The sequence below is a fragment of the Suricata suricatta genome, chromosome 11 (assembly GCF_006229205.1).
Source record: "Suricata suricatta isolate VVHF042 chromosome 11, meerkat_22Aug2017_6uvM2_HiC, whole genome shotgun sequence".
NCBI classification, from domain to species: Eukaryota; Metazoa; Chordata; class Mammalia; order Carnivora; family Herpestidae; genus Suricata; species Suricata suricatta.
The window spans coordinates 38,526,764-38,547,910 of NC_043710.1; the positions used below are offsets into that span (position 1 = coordinate 38,526,764).

At 46.1% G+C, this 21,147-nt stretch overlaps 1 protein-coding gene and 1 pseudogene across 2 annotated transcripts in view; one reads left to right on the top strand and one right to left on the bottom strand.

The window, feature by feature from the left end:
* NAV2 (neuron navigator 2) overlaps positions 1-21,147 on the bottom strand; it is a 373,160-nt gene that overhangs the window by 214,475 nt on the left and 137,538 nt on the right. For both annotated transcript variants that reach the window (XM_029956497.1, XM_029956496.1), the window contains exon 4: positions 5,515-5,587. In XM_029956497.1, the coding sequence (XP_029812357.1) occupies positions 5,515-5,587 (73 nt within the window). The remainder of the gene's footprint in view (positions 1-5,514; positions 5,588-21,147) is intronic.
* Positions 1,982-3,714, top strand: LOC115306613 (annotated as a pseudogene).

The window sequence follows — 21,147 nt, forward strand, 5'->3', positions numbered from 1 at the left end:
AACACTGGAATAATCTAATACAAAGAAATCTGCTTTGTAGGGAAGAAGGGACTGACTGGCAGTCAAAGGGAGGGCTACCTCAGACCAGACCAGAGTCAGAAGTCGTATCCAGATCCCTCAAACCACAGCACTGGAAAGTTCACCAGGCTGAGTCTGGACTGCGGATCCTGAGGTCTATTTCTCTGAATGGCCCATGTGCATAACCGACATTTACCACATAACTCCCCGTTCCAGTCCCGCAGCCCCCCTGTGAATGGCTCACCACACCCATCAAAGGCTTCCCCACAGAGGAAGAAGGACCAGGGGGTGAGTCACAGAATCTGTCCCGCTCACTGCCAGACAGGTGATGTGGGCAGGAGGAAACGGAAACAATCCACCTGCTGCTTTTCTCCTAACACTCCAGAAGGACCTTCTGCTCTCTGGCTCAGAATAAAAGGGGGACCAGCTCAGCATCTAGGTTTCTGGCCAAACTGTGTCCGGACTCATCAAGTCGGCAAACAATTTCACTCCAAAAGCGTGCACTCCTTCCTGGAGGCGCCTTGAAGGATCTTCCTGCCTCTGTCTCTCCATGCCGCAAGGTTGATCAAGAGGTAGTCTTTGCTCCTGTCATAACACTCATACTTCGTCTCCTGTCTCGATTTCCCTTTACCTCCCTTTCCTGTCTGCTGAGTGCCTATTTATTCTGTAAAGCCCAGGGGAAATGCCACTGCCTCTGCAAAGCCCCGTGACCGCCTCAGAGAGCTAATCACTGCCTTTCTCTGGCTATCACTGTGTACATACCACTCAGCTCTTATACATACCAGTAGCCCAGCTCTCCTACTAACTGATATTGAAGTTCATTTTGTATGACTGATACTATGCCTGGCACACAGGATGTGCCCAGCAAACGTCTGCTGGACTAAATCGGATATGCCTCACCCCCAGACCTTCTCCGTTACAGGAGGATGGGCTCAGGGCCAGGTGTTCTCAAAACTCCCAAGGATAAAGGCCAGCCTTCCTCACAGGACTGGTTTACAGATGGTCATGACAGGTGGAGTGTGTGTCGGGGAGGGGTTTGGGGATCTTGAAAATCCAGTGTAGGGTGAAGCCTAAGCTCACAGGATTCCAGCAAGTTTCTAAGAGCAAATGGATGGATCCAATCTTCTGGAACACAGAGGGGGTGGGCAGGCCAGGTCCAGCGGAAGTGCCCTGAACCAGCAGTGTCTCCACGGGGCTCCCCTGGGTCTGCAGCCTCCACTCTGAACAAAGCTCTCTGCGGTCGTCTAACGGGCAGGTCGGGGCAGGGCACTGCAGTGTTTCAGGGACAGGTGCATACACCCTGCTGGGTTTCCAAACCTGCTTTAGTCACTGGAAAAGGGTGGAGAAGTACCTATGGGGCTTTCCAACCGCTGATGTTTTTCATCAGAGGAGGAGCCTCGGGGCACTCAATCGTCTTCAAAAGGAAAACAAAAAGCATTAAAAAGACATGACTTCTTTACACACCATAATGCTTTTCTAGTTAATTAGGCAGGTGGTTAGAAGTGTGGGCAGTGGGGAGCAGTAGAAAATAGCAGGCCTCTCAAACAGACATGAGTAGCTTAGGCACTGCTGACCTTGGGGGCCTGCCTGCCTTTGCCCATGTGGAACTTAATCTCTCTGGGCCTCAGATTCCTCATCTGTATATGATGGGGACAGTATGAATACTGATTTCAAAAAGTTGCCCAGGGGGTTAGAAAAGATTTGAAACACGTACACAGTGACTGATGTATGGTGGGTTCTCCACAAACGGCTTCTCTTCCTACAATTGAACAGTACATTAAGTGAAGTTTCTTGTAACCCTCAGATTGTGCATAAGGCCCGTGGGAGGATAAAAGTCTCTAAGTACCCTTGCTCTAGAAGTTTAAGGGGTTGACAAGAGTTGGGGACAGTTACCTTCCCACAAGTCTGCACAAGTCTAGAATCGGTCTTACTACCCAACACCGCCATCTTCCCGTGCCGCCATATGGTATGCATCCATGCCCTGGCGGATGCTCTCAAGACCATTAACATTGCTGAAAAGAGAGGCAAACGCCAGGTTCTTACTGGGCCATGCTCCAGCGTCATCATCCAGTCAGCAAGCATGGTTGATGGTGGAGCACGGTTCCATTGGCCAATTTGAAATCGGGGATGATCACAGAGCCAGGGAAACGGTTGTGAGCCTCACACACAGGTTAAACAAGGGTGGTGTGATCAACCCCGAATCTGACATACAACTTTGAGATCTAGAAAAATGGCAGAATAATCTGCTTCCATCTCACCCGTTTGGTTTCATTCTACTGACAACCTCAGCTGACACCATGGGCAAGATGCAAGATAAAAACGCATGGGGGATATCCTAGGATTCTTTTCTATGGATGTAACACATGTGCCAATAAAATGCCTCACCAGACAAATAAACACAAAAAACACAATGAAAACAAAAAACAGAAGATCTAGATGAGAAATTATCACAGAGTGGCGGAGAGTAGTAATGTCTACTGATCACAGAGGCTGGTTATTTCCTCCCCTCACCAAAGAACAAGAAGGTGGGGTCCCTGTGCTCCTTGAAGACAAAGGAGGCACTGAGAACATCGCTCCCAGTCAGGAGCTGGCATTCTGGTCGCCAATTGGACAGCTACTTGCACAGACTTGGCAGATCTGCCTCTTGGCTGCCTAAGTTGGGGACAAAAGAGTTGGAGAGAATTGTATGGTGGGGGCTTCCAGGGGACAGAAGGGCAGTTCCACCTACTGCCAAGTGGAAGACGGTGTTCACACCTTCCTGCTGGGTCTACAGTGGATAATACAAGGATGATGAGACTGAGGTCTAAGTCTCACTAGGACCACCTTAGTTGGGGACAATGAGGAGCCTGAATCAGGGGGATGGGATATAAATGTTTCCCATGGAGAGTTAGCCACAATTACCGGATGAATCTCATGAAAGGCTACTCATGTCCTGGAGGCAGCACAGGAGCAAGTCCGTGGTCAGTGGGGCCTGCAGAGGCTCCCACGTGGGGACAGTGGCGGTTATGGCCACATAAGAAAATGGCAGCAACTTCACCAGCATTCTGCCTGCTCTCTCTGCCCCGGTCCTGGAGGCTCAGGTGAAGGAAGGGAGACAAAGAAGTCGTCAGGCCCTCATCACTCTTCAGTCTTCTAAACCCAGTTGCCCTGGGGCACATGGGTGAAAAAGAGCTTTGAGGAGAGTTTGAAATTAAAGCTTAAGAACAAACAAGACAGTCATAAGCATTGACATAAAACTGTTCTAAAAACTAACCATGACTGACGAGTTATGTATTCCAGCCAAGACATCAGCAAGTCAGTCTTGACAGCAGGAAAGGTGGGGGGTTCACCATCACACAACTGGGGACAGTGACTGAAACACCACGACCCCACTTCACGGGTGTGCCCCAATGACTGAGACCTCAACACACTTGTTACAACTGTGCTCTTCAAGGCTCGGAGACCCCCAAGGGTCACACGTAACCTGGACAAGGCTGGGGCAGAGTTTCTGTACCATACGCCTCTGTGGGCTGCACAACATATTCCGATATACCAGCCAACAAAGTCCTAAATCTTTTCTGATTTCTTTCACCTGTACGTGACATGCCTAGACGTAACGCATCTGCTGTCTCAAAGGACACCATGAACGTGAACTCTGCAATCGCACAGACCTGGGCTCCAACCCTGGCTCTGCCGCTCACCAGCTACAGGCCTTGAGGATGTTCCTCATAACCTCTTTAGGCCAAGGTTTTCCCAAGCTTTCCCAGTTCAGTTATGAATGCTGGAGCTGCGGCATCGAAAAGCCTTGTAAGCACAGGTGGTACTTGTTTATTCAACGAGTATTTGTTAAGTAGATAATCTATGCCTGAAGGTATGAAGACGCTGGTACAGAGGGACAAATGAGGCAGTAGGACAATGCTTAGATGGCAGAGTGGCCGGCTGTCATCTCCAGGCCACAGGAGATGAAGGTGACCTACAGAGTCCACACCCCCCCAAAGCCCTTTCTCCTGAGCAGGACTCTGTGAAACTCCTGCTGATGCTCTGCCGGTGGGCAGAGGCCTGGGGTCCCACTACTTCCAGAAACTACGAAGAGTGTGTGCCAGCCACCCACCAGCTAGCACAAGAAAGAATCTGTATCAGAAGGAAGTGATATTCCTCAGAATGGCAATTTGCATCTCCCTACTTATCCATGGAAACACCACACCAACACCCCCACGCCCCAGCAATGCGTGTTCCATATAGAGTCATTCAGCCCAGATCTCATTCCCACAGAGAAGGGCCCATTCCCCTGGGAAAAGGAATCCTCCAAGCCCCCATCCCCACCCCCACCCCCCAGAGCTAGGATTAGGGCTGACCACTCAACAGCAGCAATGGAGACCTCTGGAATCAGCATGTCCATTCCTGACCTGGGGCAGGCCCGGCATATGAGAGGTCAGATTCAGAAACGACAAGCCCACGAGGCACCCACAGTAGCCACCCGGCCCCAATACCGGAAGAGGCTACAGTTCAAACAGCCAGGAACACCAAGCTTTCACCGCAGAGCAGGGCAAAGGCAAGGGACGGGCCCCAAACAGGTCACACTGGCGAACTTACCTGCTCCCCTGGGCTGCTTCCTTCCTCACTGCCCACCCCCTCCCCCACCCCGACCACCAGAGTCGACGCTACCCAGCAACTTTTCAAAGAGCAACCTTGCTAGGGAAAGGCGGTGTGTCATGTGAAGCCCAGACTGCTTTACCTGTTCTGGGAAAACTGGAGGCAGGTGCAGCCTAATGAGTTTGGGAGGACGCCGGGCCCTGTGGCAGCTACTGAACCGGCAGCTACTTGTATTTACAAACAGGAGAGCGCAGAAAATTCCAGGGCGAGATGCTGCCTGAGGCGGCTGAGCATTCGGACCAGCCATCTCCAGACCAACACCTAATTGAATAGCAAACCACCAGCAAACGCTCATGTGCTAATTAGCCACCCAATTGGAGTTAATTAAAAACTAATCGGGATGTCAAAATGTAGCATCTCATTAATATATCACGTGTTTGCATTTTTTTTTTTTTTGAGCTAGGAAAAAAGTGCTGCTTCTTCTCATAAAAGTCAGAGATAAGGATTAGGCGTTTTTCCCCTGGGAACTGTGCAATTTAAATATGTGCTGTGGCTAAGTGTTCCCTCTCCCACAGATACGGCCTGGCTTGATAATTAACTGAATTGCTAACCAGGTGAATCGAATCAGCATTGTTTGATTAAGCCCGTCTCCAGAGAAGCAACTCCGTCTCTAGTCCCCACTCGGTGTCTTGTGCACACGGCCAGCATGGTGGAATCTATGTTCCTGTAGTGATACATTAAGTGTCAAAAAGCTGGCATCCTCTGGTCTAGACAAGCCTTGAGCTGCCTTAAAAGCAGTAGGAAAACAAAAGCAGAAGAACCCACCAGCAACCCAGGCCTGAGCGGTATTCAAGTCTTCAGTAAGTAACAGGTGGGCATTTCTAACGATGAGAAGGCAGCTTTAGAACCAGTGCTCTGACTCACCTTCTGCAGACAGCCCCTGGATGTTTATTCCCTTAGCTGCCAGGAAATTCAAGCAGGCATCTATGTTTTCAATCTAGAAAAAAAAAAAAGACATACATTCAATCAGTGTTCGGCCTTCTTCAGAGCCATCTTTTATCAGGAACAGAGAGCTATGTCAGAGAGAGGGTTCATTGTGCATTTGCAAAGATTCTCAACAAGCAAAACCGACTCGGAAACGGCACATGGATGGATGGATGGATGGGTGCAGGTCAGGACTCTTTGTCTGTACTTGCATGGGAAAAAGTTACCTAATATCCCAAGCACACAGCTCCAGAAGTCGAGGCCCCGGCTTGCTCGGGGCTGCCAAAAATAACCAGAGTGGAATGAGAGTCCCTATGTTCACCACTGTCACTACAGCCAGCCTGAAAATTTGAGCAGCTGCCAGAAAAATGGAGGTGGGATGAAGGGGGAATACTGGACCCACCCGGCCACCAGCAGCTGGGAAAAATTTCCAGCAGGGAGGTGGCACTCCGTCAAACGGGAAAACAGGGAATGCGTTTCGGCAGGGCTCTGGGCCACGTTTACTCACAAAATTCTCAGGACGGCAGGCACTGCAATGATGAGGGAGGGCTGTGACCTCAATGAGCCCTTCTGTCCTCTGTGTTTTCTGTGATAAAAAGGAACCCACCTGCCAGAATCTGGCAGGGCTGCCAGGGCTGATGCCACGGCCAAGGGCAAGCTAACGTCCAGCCCTCGGGAAAGAACAATTAGGTCACTCCCAAAGGTCTGATTTGACTTCAGTTGTCAGGGCTAATGAGTTTTTAGTCTACAGGAAAATGTTCAGGCTCGATTAACGTCAATGGTGATCATAAATAGAAGAAACTGCTTTTGACTTGGCACAAGGATCTTTGAACTAAAAGCAGTTTGCATTCCACAGTGGGTATCCCCCTCATGGCAGCCCTCCCCCACCCGGCTTTCCTGGGCTCTATCAGCATTCTTATGAACTCAAATAGGTGTTTAACCCATAGGGTGGATCTCAAATAAATGACCATCTTTCACAGTGTACATGTGACAACTCCCCCTTCCCCTCCCCAAGCGGTATTCCGAAGGCTACTTCACAAGGTACAGGGCTATGCGTCTATAGTGTAAGAGATCTCATTTGGAAAGAGTATGGCTCCAAGGCAGTCTTCCCGAAATGCGTGTCTGGCATCTTCCTTCTCCGTTCCTATGCAGACCTTCCGAACACTCCATTAAGCTATGGGCCATCCGAATAAAACTGCACTGGTTTCACAAGATTCCAGTCCACACTGAGCCTGAGATTACTCCGTCCTTACAGTTTTTTTTAAGTTGATTTAACTTAAAGAGTGCAAGCAGGGGAGAGGCAGAGAGAGAGCAGGTGAGAGAAAATCCCAAGCAGGCTCCGTGGTGTCCGCACAGAGCCTGATCTCACGAACTAGGAGGAGATCACAGCCTGAGCCAAAGTCAAGAATCGGGCGCTTCACAGACTGAGCCGCCCACACACCCCCGTCCTTGCAGTTTTTAGCACAGGTTCCCGACTCTCTCATTCTCAAAGATCCTCATCTGGGAGGGTGTGCCTTTTCTTTTTTTTAATCTCTAGGCAAAGGAGCAAAATGCAATTTCCTGCAAATTAAGTCAATGCTGATGCTGTGAGCAAGACCTGCCGCCACTGCAGAAAGCCACTTCTTATAAAGGGGAGATTACTTTTAACCCTTCCTTCCATCCACGGAAGAGGGATGGGCAGTGACAGGTGCCACAATCTTAGAGGGAAGGGGAAGGGGAAAGGAGGAAGAGAATGGCCAGGAGGGCCTTGGGGAAGATATTTTGAAGCCATCTGCTTACATTTGTAACTAATGAGAATTCTATCTCTAAATGCTCTTTCCATGTTACAAAATCCTGCTTTTGCTAAAAAGCATGGATGGGTCCTTATTTCCACAACTGTACACAAAAGGTAATCTACCAAAACCACACAAAAGGTTTTGTTGCCCCCATAAAGAGGCATGGCTATTTAACTCATGATAGAACTCTAATATGCTTCTACCCCTTTTTGCTTTGAATAATCCTATCCTACCTTCTTCAGTAGATCTTCCAAGTGGTGGACTAGTCAGGCTTTGGCAATTAGGTCCCCACAGAAAAGGAGAAAAAGAGAAAGCTCACCAACCCTGAATCTGTTAATGTAAAATCAAAAATAGTACACTTGGTATTTACCCTGGCAAGCATCAAGTAGGTGTGCGGGAGTGGATAGGTTAAGTTTTTCAACAACAGTGTAGCATGGTGACATTGACTAAGGAAAAAAAAAAAGACACCCACTAACATGTTCAAGAAAAGCACTGCTCTCCCAGAACACTGTAATTCAATAGAAATTCCCTTCCAAAGAGCATAAAGCTCATTTACTTGGCACATTCATGGAGTAATTCAGTGCATCTAGTATCATTTAAAGTCCATGGTCATTTCTTCCTGCAAGGCTAGCTTTTGGTTCATTTCGATTTGGCCATCTACTGAGCTTCCTTTTAATGTTAAATTCTATTAAAGGAATAAAGAAGCTTGAATAGGTTACCTAGACTACTACTTCTTCCTGTTGCTTTTTAAAATCCCTATCATGCTTTCAAAAAATTTCCTAATTTAGATCAGTTTTCTAGAGGGCAGGGAAAGTGGGAGAAGGGCCAATTGTTTTGCCATCCCTAGGGGGCATCTGCCTACATTCTGCATTATCACAGTGTGGGGGGTGCTACTGGCATCTAGCAGGTTGAGGCCAAAGATGCTGCTAAATATCCTACAATGCACAGGGCTGCCCCCCGTAACAAGAAATTCTACCCAAAATGACAATAGTGCTAAGGTTGAGAAACCTGTGTTACAGGATTCTTTCCATCACTCCATCAATATAACTGTGTAGATGTTTGCTCTGTTCCAGGCACTGTGTCTGATTCTTCTGACCATGTGGGTGCAGAGTCCTCCTGCCTGTCCAAAGCCCACACTTATATAGCCTTTCTCCTTAGGGTCCACAGAGCCATCCGACACATCCGCTGATCCCCATCCATCTCAGGAGAATCAGAGCATATAAACAAAGGAAGCATCAGGATCTTCATTAGGTAAAGAGGGAAGGCTTAAGGTCATCAAGGACGCTTTCTCCTAAAGAGATGAAACAGGGAGCAATATCTGGATGCCGGATTGCATTCCTGGGACAGCTTTAATAAGAACTTGGGTCATCATGTAAAACACGACTCATAAGCTCATCAAGCGCCTTGAATTTCTTTCCCTCCACGATGATGTCTCTGCTCGCAGAGGGAGGTCAAAAAACATTCCTCAAGTCTCAAATCCACTCTTTAATAATGTTCCGTTAAGGTTAAAAATCACTCCTGACAAGGCTGCTGAGACCCACGCTCTTTTCATCTGCACCCCAGGAAGAGAGCAGGGCTGGGAAGCAGAATAGGGTCAGATGTGCATTCCAACCTCCCGGCTTCACTTGGAAGGAGATCAGAAGGGGAGAATGTTTCTTTGATCCAGCCTCTCTTGTGATTAAAATTCACCTTAAGGTTTTCTTCCAAGTCTCATACAGGTAAACAATCCATCCTCCTGCCCTGTTGAAATTGCAAACTGCCACCACACCAGGTGAGGGGAAATGGCCCGGGCACTCATTACAGCTCAAGGTTGTCCACATGCCCATCTTTAATGAGGCTCGTAGCTCATGTGCGATCCAGACTCGCAGTGTGAGAGGCAGATCTGGTTAAAGCTGGGATGCAGAGTGATGGGAAAGGCTCTTAACCAGCAAAGTATGTAAATACAACCCAAGTTGTTCATTAACACATAGCAGCCAATATAAACTACTTTCCAAAATTAGCCAAAAAAAATCTGCGCAAAGCTGGACATTCCAGTGTTGCTAGGGGTGGGGGGGGGGCGGGTGGAAGCGGCACTTCATGCTGGGTCAGAAAGCTGTCATAGCTGCTACCGTAGAAAGGGGTCCAGGAGCTCTGGGATGGACTTCATGGAGTTTGCAGCATCAGCTGGGGGTGAAGGAGGGGAGCCCCGAAGTGGGACCACAAGGTGGCTAGAAGACCCTTAGAGCAGAAAGGGGCTGGATGAAGGCACAAGTGGAGTAAAGGGAAAAACCAAGACCAAGATGCATTCCCATCTTCCCTTTGTTTGGAGCCACATGTGGCCTCCACCATGTGCAGTCCGTGAAGATCCAGGAGAGAAAGGCTGCCATGAAGGCTTTCTGCAGTCTTGGCTCGGATCTCCAACCCAAAGTTGAATTGTTTCTCAATCATCTCTGAACTGGAGACGTGCAGGGCAACATCATGCACTGTGTACGTTGCAGTCTTTATTTCCCACATCCAAGAGCACATCACCACCCAGGCCAGCCAGAGAGCAAGGAAAGTCAAAACAAATGCCAAACAACTGGAAAGAGAAGGGGGAGGGACAGAAGGCAAATGGAAAACTTTGCATTTCAACCATGATTAAGGCTGGACTGCGTCTCATGATAAAGTAAAAAATGCAAACCTCGGAAGAACTGCTGTAGATCTCCCCATAGCTTAGAGACTGATCAAATACCATCTGTTGTGGCAGTTGTCATGGTAGCATTTTTCTCTGAATACCAGTGTAGCTGAGTGCAAAGCACATGAAAATGATTAATGCTGATGAAGACCATCTCTCTGGGCACTACCATGGCCAAGGGGAAGTGGGGGCTCCAGGCATACAGGTAAATGGGGCACTGGTTTTCAGGAGTTAAGAGTTTCTCACCAGGTCCCTTAGAGATCTCCATCTTGGGAAGAGAGGCCAACAGCTGCTGCACTGAAGTCAGGCATGTTTACAGCCATTTTCTAGAAGTCATAAAATACCTAAGGCCTAGGCACTGGAGGATCCACATTGCAGACAAGGCCAAGTAACAACTTGCAAGGTCTGGGTACATGAAAAGCACAGTGCAGCTTCTTCATGAGCCTCATGCATCAGCTCAGACAGCTTCCTTCCAAAAGTGTGACCCTCACACCTGGCACTGTCACTTGTCCACAAAAATCATCATTCATCCATTCACTAATCCCCTCCTTGACCCATATTCACTGAGTGCCTACTGGGTGTCAGGCAATGTGTGGTTCTGGGTACACAGTGGTGAATAATCCCTGACCTCAAGGAACCTAAGGTTTAGTGTAGGAGAGGGGCATGAAGTCTATGCACCAGTAAGTGTTGACAACATCTATCATGTACTAGAAGACCTGATCTAGCCAGAGGGATGGTAGGTAGGTAAAAATTTCTGAAGGAAGAGATAGTGTGTAGGTTCAGAGAGACAGGACTCTGTGTTGGTCTATTTGCTGATGTAGCCCCAGGCACCTAGAATAGTGAGGACCATGTCACAGATATTCGAGAAGATTTGTTGACCGATGGGAAATCTGAGTTGAGACCTGAGTTAGCTGGACACAGGGTGGGGAAAAAAAACCATTCTCAACTTAGTGAATCTAAGACTCAAAAGCTTTCAAGCAGGATGCAGCTTACCACATTCTAGAAACCCAAAGGAAGTTGTGATGGCTGGAAGCCAGTAGGCAGAGGAGAAGAGCTAGGAGATAGAACACTGAGCAAGAGCAGAGGGCTGACCACATGGGGCCACATTCAAGAGCTGACAGGAGAGAGAAACAGAGATCCCCCCAGGTCTTAGGGAAGCCTTGAACCATACCACCTCCCCAACCATTACCAGGGCAACAGCAGCCAGACCAAGCCATTCTGATCTGAAAGCTTGAGGATGGGCTATTTAGTGTCAGGGATGGCTCAAGCAGCGTCCATGATGGGGAGGCTCCAGTGACATCCGAGCTGGGCATGGAGACAGGGAGGACTAGGAAGGGAAGGGAAACATCTGTGGTCACATGTACTATGAAGGTCTGCCTCATATTCAACAGGCCTCCATGCCTTTCTGACACTCCTTCCTCGGCCCCTTTCCCAAAAAAAAAAAAAAAAAAAAAAGAAATAGAAGAAAAAAAAAAACCCAGAAATCCAACCATGAAGCCAAACCAAAAAGCACAATGAACTTTGGGAAAATGCTCTCCTAAATGCCCATCTCATCTGTGATGCCTCTTTCCTCTGTGTTCTTAGGTCATGACTTGAGGCAGGATCTGTCCAGCTGAATTATTATTATTATTTATTTTTTTTTTTTTGGACACCTCTATCAGTGTCAGAGGCCAGTATCAGCCCATGATTACCAGGCTCATGGGCCACAGTGTGGTCCTGGAGACACAATCCCATGAGACAGAGCTGGTGGGGCCTGGACATTATAGTTTTCATTTTAGGAGACCCAAGAATATGGGGGAAACGCATGGTGGCACTTCAAATTCTCTTAGGTGGGGAGATATTCAAGATCATCTCCTCTTGTGGGTGCTACAAGCTCGCTCAGCTGACGCACGAAGCTGTCCTAGCCCAGTAGCACAAGGGACTCCACGTCCTGTGTCCCAGCTTGGGCCATTCACATCAGCTCTCACTTTCTTGGTGGCTTTCAAACAGTAAGCTGGAGAATGTAGGACTTGGGGGCCGGATGAGGCTTCAGTTCCTAGGTCTGTTCCTCTTGTTAGTGCTTTGCCCAGCTCCTTCCTTTAATTTGGCAACATTGTCCACTTTATCATATATGATATTTATAACTTCAGCTTTCTGAGATGTCAAGAATGCCTTAAAATAAAAACTTTATGGGAGTCTCTCTGCTGTTACGGCACATGGGTAAATCCATATGGATATAAAGAACTTCTTTCAAGGAGAAACAATAATCGCAAACAAGAATCTCAAATTCCTCCAGTGACTATCTTTTCCCCCTTTGCTTCCAAATGCCTAGAATATTTCATTAGATTTTTACTTCTTGATTTTTCCCTCAGGACAAAGAGAAATCTGGAAAAGGAGGTACAGCTAACATTCTAGAAATCAGTCCTTACTCTGGAGGCTCCCATAAAAAAAAAAAACCCTTATAGCTGAGCTCTGTGGGTTCGAGGGGGAAAATTCCTCTGGGGACCAGCGTGGTCAGAAAGGTGCAGCAGCGGCCGCTGGGTGCCTTCACCCAGCATGCCTTTGCCAACACCATTTTCCTTGCTCCAGTTTCAGAGTTATGTTGCCCAACTTCCTAATACTCCTCAATATTCCCTGAAGGGGCTCTTCCCACATGAGGCCTCCAAGTTAGGAGCTGGACACAAGTGCTAGAGGGAAGTGATTAGGGCTAAGGAGTGGCGTTCAGGGATGGAACACAGGCTTTAGAGTCAGACAAATCAGGGTTCAAATCCTGAGCCTGCCACTGATCTCCACCTTGTTACTTCTGTGGCCTGATCTGTAGAATGGGTGTTATAACACCTAGGGTGGTGGTTGTCATTATGTGAGTGGATGTGTATGGGGTGCTTCATAAGTGCCCCATAATTGGCAGTTTTTGTTACAGTGTTGTCATTTTTTACATGAGATCCCTGCACTATACTTCTAAGGCTACGACATGCCCATGGCTATGTGTAAAGCTGGCCCCTGGCAAAGCAGAGAGTTTGACAAGCTTATTACCTGGGCTGCCTTCTTTCTGGCTTTCCCCTCAAGCCCAGATGGAGACTCTGGGTCCTCTCCATCAGTTGATGGCAGGCCTATGTCTCAGCAAGCCCACTCTTGATAAGATAGCAGTAAACTAGTTCACAACAGGGCAGGGGGATTGCTCCTGGCTCCCCGTGGGGTACATCTCCCACTGGTACCTGTACTCCATCACAATTATTAGATGACGGTCATCTGCTAGAAGAATACAGGGTTCCTCCACCCTGGATTCTGGCCTCTCACAGACTACCCACAAGACCCTAGCAAAATTACCAACTGCTTCAAGCGTCAAATTCCACATGGCAATGTGGAGAACTATCTCAACAGAGATGCTGAGGCATAGATGAGTTGACCTCGACCAAGATTCTGGAACTTTATATAGCCAGAGCTTCAAAAGACTCTTTCTTCATTTCATCAGAATATTCTAGATCACTGGCTGTCTCCTGAAAGGGATCACTTTGGAGCTGTGAGACACACTGAGGCTCGCTAAAGTGCATGATGCTAGTATGGCCTCTCTACAAGTGGGTTCCTTAGAGTTCCATTTTGACCCCATTGGAATTAGCACTTTCTGTCCCAAAAGATTTCTGATCAAAGTCTCCTTTATCCCTTACTAAATGACATTAAAAAAAACCCTAAGACAGTAGGCAAATAATTTCACTGGAGGTCACGAACAAGGTAAGGGTTAGCTTACACTTATGGACTCACCAACCCAAAACCCTGACACTGACTCACTGTGTTCTTTTTAGTCGGGTTCTTCTTGTAGCGTTGACATATTTACATCCTTAAACCCATAAACCACCACAAAGTCTTCAAGAGACAGAATATAATTGCAACATAAAACACCAGATCTTTGATATACTCCACAAGGGCAGCAAATTCTCAATTTTGGAAATACCACTAGAATAGATTATTTTACCCACAAAGCAAATATGTATAGAGGAACAGGGTAATGGGACCATTTGCAGACAAAGGCCAAGAGTCAAACATACCCACCGGTTTGATGGCCAGTTCCCTCATGGCAGCCTCTGAATGCAGTGTTGTGATTGAGCCAATTTACCATTATCTGTAGCGATATCATGACCAGTCAGCGGATTTCAACCCTGCAATTCCAAGAATAGCCAGCATACAAGTCCAAAACACACCCTGGCAACATTGTGAACTTAGAAGGCAAAGCCTGGCAGAATGCCTTAACACTCAGTCCTGCAACACTGCCCTCCCGCTGGTGACGGCTGGAATGAAGGCACCTGCTGTCACCCTGTGCCTATACATATCACCCTGCAGTGTTCATTTCTGTCAGAGATGGAATTCAAAAATTGCCCTTCCCTTTCCACTGTAATTCCAGATGCCACTAGCAATTAGTGGGTCATTATTATATGCCAGGCACATAATTCGCACTTTTCATACACATTACCTCAATCTATTTTTTTAAGTTCAAAAAGCTGTTAGTTAGTAGGTATGGCCACGGAGCTGAGCCTGAATTCCAGACTGCTGGTGAGGATAACTGTGTAATTTGGGAAATTTTGCAAGCCATACACAAAATACACCAAGAAACTTGATTTGACTAATAGTTTTTTTTTTTTAAATTTAATTAAAAAAATTTTTTTTGAGAGACAGAGACAGCGCAAGCAGGGGAGGGTCAGAGAAAGAGGGAGACACAGAATTCGAAGTAGGCTCCAGGCTCTGAGCTAGCTGTCAGCACAGAGCCCGACGTGGGGCTCAAACCCATGAACCGTGAGATCATGACCTGAGCCAAAGTTGGCCGCTTAACCGACTGAGCCACCCAGGCGCCCGTTGACTAATAGTTTCAAATTCTAAAATTTGTGAGCTGAGCAAAGAGTTACAGGCCAAGTGATCAGAAATCACAGGATATCAAAAGTAATTAAGAACATTATTAATAATGAAAAGAATTCAACTCTGTTTACTGCCATAGGCAGCATGCCAGAGGCACAAATTCCATGGGAAGAGAACAAACTAGACCAGGAAGGTCTTTATTACAGGATATCCTTGAGCTTTCTAAGGCTACAAGATATCTAATGCACCTGGGAAGAAATAGTGACAATTTTTAACATGCCATACATTTCTAATCTCTGTTACTATTTCTGTCCTTGTCAAGCATTCAGTTGAGCAAGGTCGAAATTTTTTGGAGGTAAAAAAAATGGTTAAATATTGGCCACTTAATATAATTTTACCTATATTATTAGGAAGATAGCTGCCTCCTAAAGGTGAAACGTAAGCTGTTGGGCGACCATAAAAATAGAGTGCGTTAGGGGCCCCTGGGTGGCTCAGTCAGTTAAGCCTCCAGCTTCAGCTCAGGTCAGATCTCACGTTCATGGGTTCAAGCCCCGCATCAGGCTCTGTGCTGACTGCTAGCTCAGAGCCTGGAGCCTCCTTCCGGTTCTGTGTCTCCTCTCTCTGCCCCTCCCCCTCTCATGCTCTGTTTCTCTCTGTATCAAAATAAATAAAACATTTAAAAAAAATAGAGTGCATTAGAGCTATTCATAGATAAAGCATCAGTACATCTGAAACTCAGAATAAAATCTCTGCAAGTCTCTCTGAAAGAGGTCTCACAAGACAGAGGGGGAAAAATCAAGTCAAAAGAAATGCCCCATCCTCAGGCTAACCCTTGAAAGGCCCTCTGCTTTAGTTAGGGCTTCCTCTGAAGGATCCTCATAGGACGCAGAATAGGGCCTAGGAAAGGCTTTGATTCCGTGTTGGTTTCCCTTAAAACCGCCCAGAAAAGGTAACTAGTTATCCTTCACAACAGTGAAGAGAATTCAGGTTGTGTGTTTTCTGGTCTTCCTGCTCCTTCAGGGCAAAGTGTGAGAAAGAGGGAAGTTTGTCCTCTGCCCCCATCTCCTCCAGAGGCAAAATTCCCGTCCAAATGTTGTCATCTGCATTGTGACTAGAGTCATTACTAAGAGGAAGTGTTACCCTCCAAGAGAGGGATCAGGGATTTCACAGGACCAGAGGGGACATCTGTGGATTTCTCAGCTCCTTGGCTATTTGGGGGCAAGGTCCTTGATTTCCCGAAGCCTCAGTTTTCCTTTCAGGAAAATGGGGATAATTATTCCTTTCTTGAAAGCCTTATGGAGGCCTTCCAAGAAACTAATATTTACACTTTTAGAAAAACAAAACATTGGGATAAATCCTTTTCCATACATTATTATTTCAGTTCATTTTCCCCGCTAGATGTGGTAGATAACTATGAGAAATGGAGGCACAAAGTGATTAAGTGCCTTCCTAAACTGCAGTCATTAAATGGCAAAGTTAGAATTTGAACACTTAACGGAAAGGGGTTTAAAGCTAAGAGGCCCTCTACAAACACGGCAGGAGCTTCAAGATCACTCTTGACCACTCTGGTCACCTTCCCTACCCTGGGAGTCGGGCCGACCACGTGACCAGGCAGGCCATTGATCCCTTCAACCAAATCTCGTCTTCATATCAAAAGGACAAAGTACACATCACAGAGGAAGAAGCTGACTTTTCCCATATTCTTTTAGATTTATTTATGTTTTTATAGTGTTGGAAATCTTTAGAAACAGAAATTATTAATACAATATTAGCATTTTGTGAGCTTCATTTTGAGGTCAGAATGCTCTCCAAACAGGGGTCGTTCAAACCACCATATGCCAGGGCTTAGGATTGCTGAGGAAGTTCATGATACTTATAAGAATATGACAATTTGGGGATCACAAACCTCATGTGTGCAAGGGGCAAGCAGGTAACACATAACAGAAGCTTTTTTTAAGCCAACAGAGAGTGGTGGGAAGTAGGACAAATGCAGCCCACGCCGTCTCAAAGGGGCAGCTGCTACCCAGTTTCAGCCAGTTGTGGCCTGGGGAGTGCCAAACCGGCACTGGCCGATCATCACATCTTTTCTTTGAAAATAAAGAAAAAAAGAAAAAAAACCTAGAAGATCAATTTTTATTAAGTACATTGATTTTCATCTGACTAATAACATCTATTTAGTTTTTATTTTTGTTGCAGAAGGTCTTCTGGGGCACTGGGGGGCTTAGCTGTTTACGCGTCCGTCTCTGGGTTGCAGCTCAGGTCATGATCTCACAGTACGTGGGTTTAAGCCCTGTGTCGGGCTGAGCATGGAGCCTGCTTGAGATTCTCTCTGTACCTGCTCTGCTTGTGTGTTCTCTCTCAAAATAAGTAAATAAGTGCTTAAAAATAAATAAAAGGTCTTCTGGGGCCTGCCCTCAGATTGGCAACCATCCACCTCCCTTTGCTGAGTGAGCACACTAGCATTCACCTACTGACTAGTCCCCAATATGCAACTGTGTGCTTTATCAAAGTGCAAATAGGGATTCTTTGCTAAGTTCTGCCCCATGGAAAAAAACAAAAACAAAAACAAAAAACAAACACACAAAAACCCTCTTTTGATGCTATGCTGACAGAGAAGAACTCCATGAAGACACATGCAGGGAGGTAGATCCCGAGCATGAGGCCCAGATGGCTGTTATATAAACCACAGTCTACACAGTTAAAAATTGCCATCCGATTTCTCTTTCAGCTCAAGAAGATGTGTAGCTATTCTTTCTCCACTTATCTTCATATTGGCTAAGTTCTTTAACCTTACTGAGCACCATGTCGTCACTCACAGTGCCTCAGTCCTCAGGCTGTACTGAGAATTTCTTAAGTAAATATTCGCTGAGCACCTACCAGTACCAGGCGATAGGGACAGATGGACAGAGGCCAACAGCGCCCTCAAAGAAGCTCATGTCTACTGGGAAACTGGCACGGGAGTACAATGCGCTAAAGGATTATCACTTCAATTTTTCAGTAGAGGAAACCAAGGGTCACACAGGTTAAGTGAGCTAGAAGGGGTTGGAGAGAATGCACTTGCAGGCTCCAAGACTGGTTCAGATCCTATCCACGCTCAGACAAGAGGATGTCTAAAGCATCTTAACCTTTCCAAAAAAGTAAACTGACTGGCTCATTCAAAATACTTAAATTTAAATAAACCCTATAGAGATGTTAATTGTAAAATTTTAAACAACTTTGCAAACTCGTTGATGTTTCAATGCATGTTTGCACAGGCAGAGCCCGAAAAAGACTTTTTTGTTCTTGGCTTGAAGACAGCGTTGGCAAAGTGTGGTCACAGACAAGCAGCATCAGCATCACCCAAGAGGCTTGTTAAAAATGCAAATACTCCAACTCCACCCCAGACCCATTGAATCAGAAACTCTGGGAGTAGGGCCCTGTACTGTTTTTAACAAGCACTCCAGGTGATTCTCCTGCACACTAAGGCTGGAGTGGCACTGCCCTGGGAGGCTTTGCCAAACCCAACTCTACTTTGCTTATTGATGAAAAGAATATGCTATATTGGTGTTTTTTCTGCACACCTTTAAAACGAAGTTAAAATAGAAAACTGAGAGAATTCCTTAGGTTAGGAAAATTCGAATTTCTTTCCAGCATTTAAAGATACAAAATCCATATTACATATTTGACCTATTAAAATTTGATGTGTAATGTCACCCCCACTCTCTGGGAAGTTGTTGGACAGCTGGGCCATTGATTGTTGAGCTCAATCATTTAAGAAACATGAGCTGAGCATTTCCAAAGTACCTAGCATCGTGTCAGGTGTTGAGAATATGGAGATTTTTACTGAACTAAAAGATGAAAAACACGCTAAACAATTTGAGGTCATTAAATAACAAAATATGATAAAGATATCAGAATTTATTTAAATGTGCTATTAGTTACAAGACAAACATACATTAGTGGGGAACAGTACTTTTGCATAAGTGTATGTTCACAAAAAGGTCAGGAAGACCTGGAGCCCAACTTCTAACGGGCACTTGTGGCTCCCAGGACAGCTTACGGTCTGAAGTGACCCACAACATGGACGTGCAGTACTGAAAACGTAAAGTGGGACTCTGTTCCCCCCATACTTCCCTACAATGACCCGATGTAAATTTAGCACAGATGTGGGAAACTCTCTTCTGAAGTGTTCTAACAATGGAAGCAACCTCCAGCCAACTCAGAAATCCAAGGAGCTTGCAGTAGCAAAATGAGCCTCTGCTAGAAACCCAAATAGCTTACTGTCTAATACAGCAAGAATTAGTTTGGTTGATTCCCAAAGCATATTAGTTTTCTACTGGTGCTTAAACAGGTGGCCAAAACTTAGTGGCTTAAAGCAACCTAAAATTATCTTCTAATTCCAGGAGAAAATCAGTCTTGGTGAGCTTTAAAATAAATGAGTCGGCTGGCTGTACCCATTCTGGAAGTTCTAGGGGAGAATTGGTTCCTTTCCCTTTTCTAGCTGCAAGAGGCCATCTGCAGGCTTTGGTTCATGGCCCCTTCTTTCATCTTCAAAGCCAGAGAATAGCATCTTCCAATCTCTTGCCCCCTGCTCTCACTCTGCTCCCATGTCCTCGTGCATCTTCTCACCACCCTCTTTTAATTCTGGTGACCACACCGGGCCTGCCCAGATAATCCAGGATAATTTTCCAGTCTGAAAACCCTTAATCACACCTGCAAAGTCCCTTCTGTTATGAAAGATAGCACATTCACAGGTTCTGAAGATAAATATGTGGACATCTTTGGGGGTCCACTGTTCAGCCTACTGTACCAGGTACCTACTTGTAGAATGAAAAAACCTTTCAAAGCACAATAGTTTAGGACAGACATAACCTGTAAGCAGGCAAGGGGACGGACATCTGACGTGCTCTCTCCATGAGCCGGGACGATGCCAGTTTCCAGGCCATCATTCACCTATCCCTGGCAGCAACCCTAGGGGGCAGCTTCCATTATATTCCCCCTTTCACAGATGAGGAAAGGCTCAGATTTAATAGCCTGCCCGGCATGTATGCCTTGGGATGGGAGACCCAAGTCTGCCTGATTCCAGTCTTCTTACTCATTTTCCCACCAAATCTCCTTCCCAAGATGGAAGGCCTCATCTCCAGGCTCCACCCAAACCTACACAAGGGCGAGTATTACAAACACAATTTTTGTATCTCCATGTCACAGGCCATCTTTTTTCTTCCTCAGTCAATTTCCTTATATGCAGACCAGACTAACAGTTAAGGGAACAGACACCAGAGTCAGGCTTCCAGAGTTCAAGCCCCAGCTCAGCACTTATTAGCTGTGTGACCTCATGCACACGACTAAACCTCTCTGTTTCTTTATCTGTGAAATGAGAATAAAAGTAACTGCTCTCATAGGACTTCATGAAGATAAAATCCATCAATGTGGAGGTCTAAGACATTGCCCAGCTATAAGTATATATGATGGGTGTTTGCTACACTAATCACGTAAGCCCACAGAGTCCAGGACGAAGGCCATGACCTCAGGCTCTATAGCACGAGTGGAAAAGAAGGAGAGGTTCTCTGACATGACTCACACTTAGCTTGTGGCAAAGCACAGCATCAGGGTCCAAGTTCCCCATGCTATTCAATGGAATGGACAAAATCTATTTCCCATTCTAGGAGAATAAGATGAGTTAAAATATGTAAAGCACTTACCATTTTTAATTTCTGGTTATAAGGACACCTAAAAATGCTTACCTCAAGCACCACAAAATAACTTAAAAAACTAAAAATTAACTGCAATGTCCTCTGCATAAACTGAGGGAGAAAAAAAGGAATTAAGATAAGGAAAGATACTTCTAGGATAATGCTGGGAAACATTCTAATACCCAAATGACTGCTCACCATAGACAAGGATTGAACACTGGAATGTTACAACCCTTCAGTCACATGGACAAGTCTAAGCCAGCTCCCTTCTTAGTCTTTCCATCCATCCATCCATCCATCCATCCATCCATCCAACCTTTACTGAATACCTACTAGATGCCAGTCATCTAAGTACATCCTAAGTTAGGATAGTCAGGTGAAAGATGTGGCATCTCCTTCAAGAAGATAATTCAGCCACGAGGGAGAGAAATGCAGGAACCAGATACCTAGGGACACAAAGACATCAGGCATCTGATGATCTCAACTACTTGAGGGAACAACTGACCTGAAGATTAAAGGTCACATTATCCAGGTGGGACAGTTATCAGATCAGCTGCATGCTGTCCAGACTGCCTGGAAAAGTACAGAGACAGGAGAACACAGTCTTTCTGGGGGCATCTCAAATTCCAGTATGCCTGGGGTATAGGGT